Source organism: Aspergillus tubingensis (genome assembly GCF_013340325.1).
Source record: "Aspergillus tubingensis WU-2223L DNA, scaffold_8, whole genome shotgun sequence".
NCBI lineage: Eukaryota > Fungi > Ascomycota > Eurotiomycetes > Eurotiales > Aspergillaceae > Aspergillus > Aspergillus tubingensis.
Genome location: NW_023336282.1, coordinates 3,437,896 through 3,449,934, shown reverse-complemented (window position 1 = coordinate 3,449,934; position 12,039 = coordinate 3,437,896). Strand labels below are relative to the sequence as shown.

Below are 12,039 nucleotides of genomic sequence, written 5' to 3'. Positions count from 1 at the left end.
TTTATGAAATGTGTATATACACATATATGGCTGAAGCTTAAAGTAGATGGACAACATTCCTGTTCCTGAACTATACCTCACTACTACCCTCTATACCCACACCACAATCACACACTAACTCACTCACTCTCCATATTCCCAATCCAATTAAATTATAATTAATCAATCAATCAATCAACAACCCGGATTCCATCCCTGTCTCACTCTCCCATCCCAGTCTCACCTCATCCTCTGAACCATCATCCGACACCCGAACTGACACAGTCAATACTCAATAAGTCACTAGCCAGGTACAGGTACACACACACGGTCGGGTAATTCCTATCCTTCTTTACCCGTTCTATCCTCTTATCCCAATGCATCTACTACTATCTTTCCATCTACAGTAGTATCTACAGTACACTTACAAGGTAACCCGGCCCACTCCACTCCACTCCACTCCACCTATACATACCCCGAACCTATTGAACGTGACCTCCAGTTTGAGAAATAATGATGCCTGTTCTGGTGATCAAATCCAACCCGTTCCTGACCTGACCTGACCCGTTTCCACGTTCCAACCCATCCTCCCTCCATTCCATCTCTGAAACCTTAGCATCACGTTCTCATATCATACTTACTTACCAACCTACATTGGTATGTTCAATTGAATGAATTCATACATATCCAAGACATAGAAGACAATGCTGTTGTAATTCATTCCCCAAACCGGGGAAAAGGCCCCCAAGGATTCATTTGATCCAGCGTAACCTGTTTGGGGGGTTGTCGGGGTCTAGGCTAGTCTAAGACGGGTTGGAATTGTGGGTTTCTTAAGTGGAGAGAGAGAGAGGTAACTACTAACTAGGAAAGTAAAAAGGGGGGTGGGTTTGGAGAGTAGGTTGGACCCTGAATTTTCTTTCCCACTCGGTTCGAAGTTTCTTGGCTTGGGGTATCTTCCATTGGGTAAGGGAAAGTAAATTCGGCTGGTAGGTTTGGTTTGGTGTGGTTTGGTTGGGGGAAATTAAGGGTTCTGTTTTTTTTCTTCGGTCTATTTTCGTTCGAGCTTTGTGGAGGGTATTATGTTTCATTATCATGTTTCTTTATATTTTTATTCTCTATAATATTCGTATGTAAGTATGTGCGTATGGCCTGATAATTGTATGAGGGTAGGTCTGGTCGGGTCAGGGTCTGTTGGAGAAGACGGATGGGGCAGGCAAGCCTGGAGGGTCCGTTCAACTTCCGGAAAGTCCGGGCGAGGCGCGAAAAAAGTCTTGATGGTCAGTCCCTATGGTGCGTTCTCTTAAGGATACAGACAAGGCATAAGTTTACCCCATAACTACGATCTATTGATCTTGATAAGGGTCTCGACCAAGACAAAGTGGATATCATTATCATCTTGAAGATGATCGTGTCGAACTATCTGTTTATCCACAGTGCAAGGACACAAAAAGAGGGCAGAACTAATTTAGTACGAATTGGTTGGATTGCAATACGAACGGCTTAATCTGGGCGACGCACGTATCTTCCCATCTACGCATGGTGGTAAAAAATAATATCAGTAGATGTCAATTCGGTATCTGAGATCGCCAGGAGTCAGAACAAAAATGGAAAATGAAGGTGCCGCTGCGCCTGTCAGACCCCAGCGCCGAAACAACTGTCTCATAAACGCGGCAATGACTGGCCAACGCCAGTGCTTGGCATGCACCCTAACAAAGAACACGGGATGAAAATGAGAATGAAAAAAATTGGAAATGATTATAAGGAAATTAATATGGAGAAGCTGAGGAAATGCTCAAGGCTAAAACGAATCCAAATGAAAAGCCTGTCACGATCGCGCCTCCCAACCTGCCCGTTTCCCCAAGGTATCCGATTATATAACCTGAAAATGCATCATAAATAAAGGAAAGGAAATGATCTGGTGGTGGACAAAGTGTCACAGAATAAAGGAAATCCAGAATGAATGAGTAGATAGAATAGGATGATCAAAGACCATCACTAAACAAAAAGTGTTGTTGGCGAACACTAGTAGTATTCGCAGCCCGCCGACCGAGGCGGTCGCCTCGGGCGCGGCTGGGCGAGAAACGACCCGATTCTCGTCCGGACGTTAGCCCGGACGCCGGCAGAGGTGTCATTAGAATCCATACGGAAATGCTCCCTAGAAGTGGAGGATGTAGCGAGTCGTGAAACATGCGATGCCGCTGATGTGAATCCGATAACAGGCGGAGGCCAATCGTGTATCTCGTGTCATGTGTCGTCCATCGAGAAACGGTCCAGCCAGATTATGTGGTCGTGTAGGGTCGTACCTTGCGGGGAACTGAAGTCCCGACCGGTCGCTGCGTACCGATCAAGAGGCACCGAGCCTTACTTGCCGCAAGGTGACATTATGGGGGGTGAGGGCTGAGACACGCGCAAAGTTACCGGCCGTTGTGCGATCCGTCGGGGCCAGAATGGCCATGGTTCCTCTGCCGAGTGTCGAGCCATTCCATGGGAACGTCCTGCCGCGAGGCGGGCGTCTTCTGATCCTCGGGGCGCCCGGTGGTGGTGTTCTGGGGGAAGAGGTTGTTCAGTTCGGCAGCAAGGGCGGACGCAGTGTAGGCGCGCAGCTCTCTCTCTTCACGCTCATCCTCCTTCATCAGGCGTCGCTGATCCGTCTTCGAGAGATTCTCCCGGCGCTTCTTCCGGATCTCGTGGATCACCCACACAAGCACCTCCTCAGGAGCACGGTTTCGGGCCTTGCCATGCCGTGTCGGGCTTCGAACATAGCGTCTAGTAACATCGGTAGCTCCATCGATAGAGAATGCAACGCAGTAGGAGATTTTCCGTCCCCAACCTATAGCTATGATTAGCGAATGTCAAATCAGACGAAGCCGGATACACATACCCTCAGTGTAGAGACGGGGCTGATCCCAGGCCTCCTCACAAGCATCTACATGCACCCAGCGGCGCTGATGCTCAGAGTAGACCTCAGTCCAGACGTGATCCTCGGCGTTCCACACCCATCGTACACGGCCACCAAGGGCTCTGCAGAACATGCTGAAGCAGTTGGCCCATTCACCGGCACGTCCCCGTCGAGTTTGCAGCAGCTGCCACACATCCGAGTAGCGGGGAAATCTCTCGTAGGAGCCACACATTCCTTCGGAGCATCGGTATAATTCGACACGAGTGGCACCACGCGCGGTCTCGTCAGGCGACGGGGGAGTCATTCCTTGGGCGATTGAGGGCGAGCCACATCGAGCACATGGGGGATTGTTGACAAATTTGAAGAAGCAGTTCTTGAACCACCTATATTGATATTGATTAGTAAAGCACATGAGACGATTGAATAATCAAAAAAAAAGCGTACCTTAGAAGCGCCCGAATGACGCAGTCCTGGTATCCCCATTCCGGCTTTCCTCCTACACTAGCTGCCTGAGCCTGCATAATCTGACTTTCTTCCTCTGCTTCCGAGTACAACCGGTCGAGAGGGATATGGGCGAGAGCCTCATCCAGAAGGCCTGGGTTCTCATATTTGGTCGGTGTTACAGAAAGAACGTGGAGAAGGTTGCGAAATTTGAGGGAAGCCGGATCTTGTGGGGGAGCAGGAACGATAGGTAGACTGCGGAGTAGGGGTGATTGAGCAGACGTTTGCGGAGGCATTTGAGGAGGGTATTGGGCGGCGGTCGGAGGCGGTGGTGGTGGTGCTCGCGAGGGATGAGGCGGGTACAGGCCAGGGGACATAGCCGCGGGCGCTGGGGATTGTGTGCGGGAGGATGCTCGGGACTGTTCCTGAAGCTGGTTGAATCTCTTGTTGCGCATCAATTGTTCGAAAGCGTTGGTGAGTTCCGAGGCGTCGAAGTTCTCAGGCTGCAGCGCCGGGTTGTGGTGTCGACCGTCCGCCATGGTGGTAGGGGGTAGGGTCAACGACACCAGCAAGTGTAAGACGTGTGAATCTCCAGATTGGGTGATTTGCGATAATCCTGGGTATTTAAGATCGACTAATAACGTGTCTCCAGACGCAGTGAGGAAACACGAAAGAGATGAAGGTCGGGATGGATGGAAGAGTGATGTCGACACAGGCCAGGTAGTAGTAGGTGGGAAGGTCCGTCAGGTCGGTCGATTGTAATGATAGTCGCACAGCCTAGCCAGGCGGTCGCCACGCTTGGCGCTGGTCAACGTAACCGCCACGACTACGGAGGGATCAAGGTGGTGATGAAGATAGGAGGATACTGAAGCCAAATGTCGAGATGGCTACAGTATAATCGAGTAGTGTGAGAATGGATGAAATTATGTCAAAGTGTTTAACGACCGAAAGGGTATAGGAAGGGTTTGGTTTGGTTTAGAGAGGAGTGGGCGGGCGGCAGGGGAACCGAAAGGGGAGCGAGGAGGAAAGGAAGAGAGAGAAAAGAAGGAAGGGAAAGGGAAGAAAGAGAGAGAGGAAGAGAGCGGTTAGAAGAGGAATGAGGAGGGATGGTTGTTGAAGATACCTACGACGAGGTAGGGAAGTAGTAGTTCCTGGGGAGGGAGGGAGGAGAGTAGAGAGAGTAGAGTAGAGAGAGAGAGGGAGGGAGGGAAGAAAGGGAAGGTAACTAACTAAACTGCTAAGAGAGAGTCGAGAAGCAGTTACGCAGACCGTGGCCGAACAATACGCAATACTAGTAGTAATACGACGACGGAGGGACTGACTAGTCACAGGAGAGGTGATGATTTTTCTGGCCATTGGCGCTTTTTCTCTCCACGCCAGCAGCGAGGGCGAAGCGTCGTCAGCCTTGAGCTCTTCGCCCCAATCAGGGCCCCGCGCCAGCACCGCAAGCCGCGTGTGTCCCGCCCCGAAACAGTTAACTGAACCATGGCCAAGACCCTCGCTCTCCTCGGTCCGCTGCTTTGCATTGCTGCGTCGCACTTACTGCCACGCACTTTTCCTCTCTTTCTCCTGCTGGTAGCATGGCTCCCTCCTCCCGGGTTTTGGCAATATTGCCTTGATGTTGATCAGTATGGTTTTCTGCCCGTACAGCCAGCCCTTTCCCAACCCAAACCCTCTGTTGACTCTCAAACTGCATCCATACGTTGCAGACTCTCCTCCGATCTTTTCCCCAATTATTGACCCCAACCTTCCCGCAAGTATATTTCTTCTTTGTCAATCACTCCTTGTCGCGATCCGATTAGGTCGATATCTTTGAACTTCAGGCTCCACTTCTTGAACCCGATGTCGATTCTCCCTGTCCATCGTGACCTCTTCTATGCTAACAACGGTGTGGCTGTCTGCTTCTACAAAAAAAACAACTACAACTCCATACTGCCCAATAAAACTACTATACGACTATACTAGTATGGACCACTGGTAGATAGAATTTAGACTATGTTTTTCCACCCTCTTTCTCTATCTCCACTTTCTTCCTAGGCCCTACAGAGAGGAGACACACCTGCTGATGAATCCCTCAAAAAGCTTGGCCATGTCCGCGTGGGTTGCACGTCGCGATCTGACATTGGGACTGGCTTTTCCCCTCAACCTCGTCTACGCAATCCTTGCACAGATTTTACTATGATCCTCAGAGCTTCATCATCTTCCCGACCACACCCTCCCCGTGGAGGTCCTGTCCCGCTATACAGAAGATTTGCATCTCCCGATCGGGTAACTGTCGAGCGCAATCTTCCGCGCTCTGGGTCCGCACCATGGGGATCTCGTTCGACGTCAGCCTGCCTGTCTTACGCGGCTCTCTGACCAACGGACTAAAAATGTCACCATCGTACGCTACCATGCGCAACGACCGTGCTCCGTGCACGTCGTGTCCACTTCAATGGTCGATACTAGGCACACCATCAACAGAATTTTAAGGAGCTCTTCCTCCACCAGGAGGGAAATTTCATGACTCCAACACCTATTCAGACACGAAACTCCAATACCTCTACCAGAAGGGGCAATTTGGCAGAGCGGCATGGCCCGTAGCCTTACGAGTATTCAATCCAGTGCTGGGATTTTCAACCCACTTCACCAAATTCCCCTCAGCTGACGAATCACGGATGAAGTCGAACCCGATTTTGGGTGCCGATTCTCTGGCGGACGAAGGGATTGGGCAAATAAGAGGGAGCTCGATAGTCATGTAAGGCTAAGAACAGCACTATTTGCCAGCTAAATTACTCGGAAAGCTGCCACAGAAGCAATTGGAGGGGCAGCATCGTATGCTGGCGTCGAACTATATGTTGGGTACGTCGTGGCCTTGAAGGATGTGAGGGTCATTTTAAATGAGCCCTCCTATAAGAAGAGCAATCCAAACCCTAGCCGGAACAGACTTCAGCCGTCGTGTGGCCGGCGATGATCATGGTGATCTTGATGACTTATAAAAGCCAACCTTGATCAGGGTTCAGACTGCGCCTTGCACGGCAGACTTCTATATGTTTCAATTGGAGGACAACTCCATGATAGACACAGCGATCAGAAGACAATCATCGCGCCGTATGCGCACGACACCCTTGAAGCAAGCCCTGGGCAGTCCGTACGCATAAACGCCCTTTCTGTACATATAAGACGACCTGTCCAGCGCCCTATCTTCTTAGCATTAGAAGCACACGCGGCATCTGCACCCTGATGAATGTGAATCCCCACTCTGACAGTTCTCATGTACCACAAATCGCCAATTCATTTCCACCGTCATTTTATTCATCCCTCCCAAAAAGGAATTCCCTAGGCCAATCATTTCATGCATATAACACATCCAGAGAACCCTACACCATTGATTCTAGTCATTCAGTAGACTGGTGGCGCTGAATGAACACCTGAACTCGATAACAGTTATACCGAGAGTGTTCAACGAGGAAGGAAAAAAATACAAACAAAATAAAAATTAAAAGAAGACCCGGAAACCCGACTTCTCCGAGTGTCCGCATATCTTCCTCCCTACCAACTCAAAGCGGAAAGTATCCAACGGAGATAAAACCAGTCGGCGTTACAGGATTACGGCATCCTTCCTAAACAGGACGATGGGTGGCGGAGACGCGCAAGCGTCCGTCTTGGCATGAGACAAGATCTGGCTAGAGGGAGCTTCCAGACCCATGGCCCTAAACCCGTTTCTGTTTGTTGTCCAAGGTGTCAACAGTCAATACCACCGTCCTAGACCCTGGCCAGGGGGCTTGGCGTGGATACCTCATCCGGTTATGTGTGGCTTTGCTTTTTCTTTTTCCCTCTTCCTTCTGAGTTTAGTAAGTGGTAGATTGATTGCGAGAGAGAGTCACAACCCTTTCGAGTTCGTTCTCGGGTTTGTGTTCCATTCCATCGATGGTCGAGACCCTGGACGATCTCATCTCTTGTTTTTGAGGACATTCTATTCTACACAGGTATATTTCCATGGTTTAGATAATTGACTATAAATCTTCTTCACTACTACTCTCCTCTAGATAAGTAGGAAATAAAATATGGGGATGGCTAATATTAGCACCACCTTCACACACCAGGTAAGAACTAAGAAGATTGCAATTCCAGAGATCAGTTGTTTCTTGGTTGGATTACGCAGCACTATGCAGATGACTAAGTAACTAACTAAAGGGAACCCGGGCTTTACGGCATCCCACTTAACCCGAACTGAACTGTTTTTGAACCTGGACGCGGAATTGAACCCTTGAAACCGAACACGTGAGCCATCCCTTTCCCGATTGGTGAGAATCCTTCAATGTAAGGTGCGGTGGGTCTTTTATCGATGCTGAACTGGCATGATTACGACAACTCTTTTCTAGGTGGATTCTTCAGTTCCTGCCTGCCTCCAAAGAACAATACTGTACGGATTACTGAGCAGAAGAAGCAGAAGAAGCAGAAGATCAACGGAATAACGGAGTCACGGAGTTAATAACTGTGCGCGGCTCAAGCCGACAGAACTTCATACCCACATCTTTTTGTACCAGGTTTCAGTGACCCAAGGATCACAGTCAGTTACTGAGATTACTTATCCACAGTTCAGTTGGAGGCACTAGACTACGTACTAATTAGTTTATCTAGTTGGTTTGTGGTTGTGGTTCGTGGTTAGCGGGCCGTGTCATCGTGAAGTCATGATTAGATACTACTTGCAGATACGCTAACTATACTCTACAATACAATATACTATCCTATACTATACACAATATATGTAGATAGATACTACATAGAGTAAACTAGTCTAGGGATATATATATACATACGTATGTATGATGTGATGATGCAACCGCGACTGCATCTTCACCCGAGACAAACAGATAGATAGAAAGATACACAGCATACTGTAGTAGATATGACCCAGTTCCTTGCTTCAGGTACTCGAGGACATACATACATACATGCATACTACACGCATACTTGCTTGATTCGCACACATACCGTATAGCATAACTTCAATACTGTGGATTCGCCACTACTGATACTACCTGCACCTGTTTGTCTGTCTGTCTGACTTCTTGCTAAGGTAGCATAGCAGGAAGGCAGGCAGGTAGGTAAATGGACGTTGCCGCTGCAGTGCTACCGTTACTGTGCAGGATGTAGGATGTAGATATCTGTAGGTACTACTACTACACTTATACTCTAACTTTTCCCTCTATGTACTCTGCACTTTATTGTTATAAATATATACTATGAGTATTGTATATTAAATTTCTATCTATTCCCATTATCCACTTTAAAATATAACCAACCAACTAAACAAATTAATCTCTCTCATCTCTAACATACATTGTATGAACTGACTCAAGAAAATGATCTACAACATATATGTACATGATGACGTACGCCCCCAACCCGGGTCCCATAATCCCTTCCTTTTCCTTCCCGGGACGGGTAAGAATCTGCTCTGCTCTGCTCTTTGTCCCGTATTAGATGTAATGGACAACGTGTTTCAGATAGCGTAGGTAGGGATGTATGATGTGTGGTTGGGTTTTGTTGGATAATCCGATGATCATTGTTGGGATGTATCAGATAACGTACGCGGCTTTATTGAATTTTACTTTTCTTGCCATGTGTCATGTGTAGTGTGGTGGTTAGGTTTGGGAGCATGGGTTTTTGACTTCTTCGATGGATGTTCGGTTCGGCGTGGTGGTGTGCTTGCTGTGCGGTCTGTAGAGGGGGGGATTAAGTTTTCTGCACTACTACATACTACTCTAGTTTGGGTGCTAGTATCTATTAATCAATCTTCTAGAAGGTGTCTCGTCTTGTCTTGCATTAAGCGGTATCTTTATTATGCTGTGTCGCTTGCCGAATTCTTATTTAATCTATGGATTAGAAGATCGCTATGCCCAGATACTATGTTCGCCGTGCTCGTGTTCGCCAAGAATATAAACAGTAAATGCTGAATGAATGAGTGAACGAATGAATGAATGAATGAAGGAGATGAAAAGAAACAAGGAAACCGCTGCAGTCCATAACAGCAATCAGGTTGAACACTTGGATAGTTCGGCAACAAAAGACTTGCCCCAGAAAGCACTGCGACATTATCGTCAGCTAACTATGCGTTGTATACTCATCAATAGGCCGCGTCAGCTTACCTGGTGTACTTGGAGATGTATTTGTAGAGCTTTTCGAATTTTTGGGCCCGCAGATCGTCACTCATCGACACGGCCTCGTGGTATGCGTTGGCAAGTTCTTCCGTGTTCCATGGGTTGACGACAATGCTGCCATTAAGGCTTTGCGCGGCTCCAGCAAACTCCGACAGAATTAGCACCCCCTTGCGTTTCTGCTGTGTTGCAACGTATTCGAACGACACTAGGTTCATCCCGTCGCGAGTCGACGACACGACACACGCGTCGGAGGCAGCATACAGCGCGATGAGCTCATCAAAGCTCACCGATTTGTGCATGAAGTGGATGGGCATGTAGTCGACCGTTCCTGAGTCAGGCTGTTAGCAGGCGCAAGAGGAGAGAAGTATTGCCATTGCCAGTCTTACCGAACTTTCCGTTGATTCTGCCCACCAGCTCGTTCACCACGGCCCTCAGGTTCTGGTACTCTTCAACATCCTGACGACTTGGGACAGCTACCTGTACCAGCACGACTTTGCCCACCCACTCGGGATGTTGAGAGAGGAAGACCTCCAAGGCGTGCAGCTTCTGGGGAATACCCTTGATGTAGTCAAGACGATCAACGCTGACCATCAACTTCGTGCCTTGGAACTTGTTCTCAAGGCTCGCGATGCGGTTCTGCACCTTGGGGCTCTTTAGGCCTTCGGTGAACTTGTCGGGGTCAATGCCGATGGGGAAAGCTCCCACGGCAACAGATCTGTCCTTGAATTTGACACTGCTGGGGGTCGTGACCAATCCACTGCCAGGGACGTTAGCCTACATTCGACCAGAGAGCAAGTGGTCACTTACAGGATATGAGAGCAACAGCTCAGGAAGTGACGCGCATAGTCATAGGTATGGAACCCGATCAAGTCACACTGCAACACGCCGCGCAGCAACTGACTCCGCACGGGTAGGATTCTATAGATCTCACTGCTCGGGAATGGAGTATGCAAGAAGAATCCAATGCGGATATTGTTCTTGCCCAAGGCTGCGAGTTCTTCACGGAGAACCTCCGGAAGAAGCATGAGGTGGTAGTCGTGGACCCAGACAAGGTCCCCTTCCCGGGCCTCATGGGCGATAGTCTTCGCGAACAAACGGTTCGCCTCACGATACGCGTCCCAGGCAGCTTCGTCGAAAACAATTTCACCGGGATGGTAATGCAAGAGAGGCCACAAGATTGAGTCTGATAGCTCACATTAGCAACAGCTACGGACCTGTCGCGCCCTGCCAGGTGGCAGCCGCAGGAGATAGGTGCGGAAGCGCATCCGATGCAGGTGGAGAGGGGAATCACGACGATACGTACTTGAGAAGCCATTGTAGTGGCGATCTGCCAATTTGTCGTCCATGAACACCGGAGTGGCGTTGAACTCTTCCTGCAATCGCTGCTTCACGGAATCGACCTCATCTTCGGGTACTTCCAGTCCTGGCCAACCATACCACTGGAAGGTCGTGGTCTTTGATAGTCCGCTCAAACCAGTCACCAGGCCACCAGAGGACATGGAAAATTCATATTTCCCACCTCCGGAGCGACGAATGGTGATAGGTAGACGATTAGAGACGATCAACAGGCGGTGATCGCCTTCCGAAGAATGACCGTTAGCAGCCATTGGGGGGAAAAGGAGATAATGCAATGGAGAGCAGAGCAAAAGGGGTGTGCCCCGCTTTGAGGATGATGGAGGATAAGATGAGTCAATTGAGGGGAATTGATAGGAAACTGGGAGGTAATATAATGAGAGTAGCTGGGGGGAAGGGAAAGGAGGTGATGAGAAAGAGGGGGGACAAGACAAGCAAGTGGTAGTAGTAAGTAGTGTAGTGTAGTGTAGAGTAGTGGTGGTGATGGATGGAAAGTTGAAGGGGGAAATATTGAAGTGGTGATGGTAATTTTGGTTTATCTTTCAAGCTTTCCGCTTTCCATCTCATTTCGTGTTGCCCCTCACCATTTCCTCTTTGTGACTTCACTTTTTCCACTTCCCACTTTTTTCTTCTCCTGCTTTTCTCTTCCTTCCCGTCTCCATCCCTCAATTACCCGTTCCTTGTCTGGAGTGCCGGAATCATCATTGACCAACCCGGTGTTCCATGTGCTTCGGTGACCATTCCCATTGTCTGGCGGAAACAAGGCGCGCGTGCGCGACAGAGCGACCCAACGCCCGGTCGAATTGTCGAGAACCATCGCCAAAACGCTATCTTAGTGCCGGTGGAGAGACTGCGGATCCCACGGGAACCACAACGTCATTGATCTCATTGGTCTGCCCACTATAAGCTGCAAGGCTATAGCAGCACTGCCAGGCAAGTTTTCTTGCGTCTTTGGCTTCATCTATGCCATGCATCGGGCTTGTGATCTGAGACCATAATCCTGGTGGCCTAGATCCGGGTCCCCGTTCCCCCCAATTCCCCTCCTTCTCTCTTACTCTCCTGCCCTCTTTTGTTTTCTTTTTTAGCATCCCTCATGATGCGACTGGACTGGCATCTCTCTGCCCAAGACAAGCCCAAAGAACCTGCCCGAACCCCTCCTTCGCGCTTGGAACATGCCCCTCTCCAGTCACACCTTTTCCCCCGAAGAGCCCAGAATGTTCC

General features: G+C 49.2%; 2 protein-coding genes across 2 annotated transcripts; both read right to left on the bottom strand.

Moving 5' to 3' along the window:
• Window positions 1-2,393: 2,393 nt before the first annotated feature.
• On the bottom strand, window positions 2,394-3,858 carry png1 (peptide-N4-(N-acetyl-beta-glucosaminyl)asparagine amidase; the record flags this gene model as incomplete). The annotated part of the gene is made up of 3 exons (XM_035502558.1): window positions 2,394-2,809; window positions 2,861-3,261; window positions 3,323-3,858. 3 exons carry the CDS (start codon window positions 3,856-3,858, stop codon window positions 2,394-2,396), a joined length of 1,353 nt encoding a protein of 450 aa, XP_035358451.1.
• Window positions 3,859-9,339: 5,481 nt separating this feature from the next.
• Window positions 9,340-11,072, bottom strand: AtWU_07448 (glycosyltransferase family 20 protein; the record flags this gene model as incomplete). Its single annotated transcript, XM_035502557.1, has 5 exons — window positions 9,340-9,391; window positions 9,454-9,793; window positions 9,852-10,222; window positions 10,273-10,648; window positions 10,769-11,072. The coding sequence occupies 5 exons, from the start codon at window positions 11,070-11,072 to the stop codon at window positions 9,340-9,342; spliced, it is 1,443 nt and encodes a 480-aa protein (XP_035358450.1).
• Window positions 11,073-12,039: the final 967 nt, after the last annotated feature.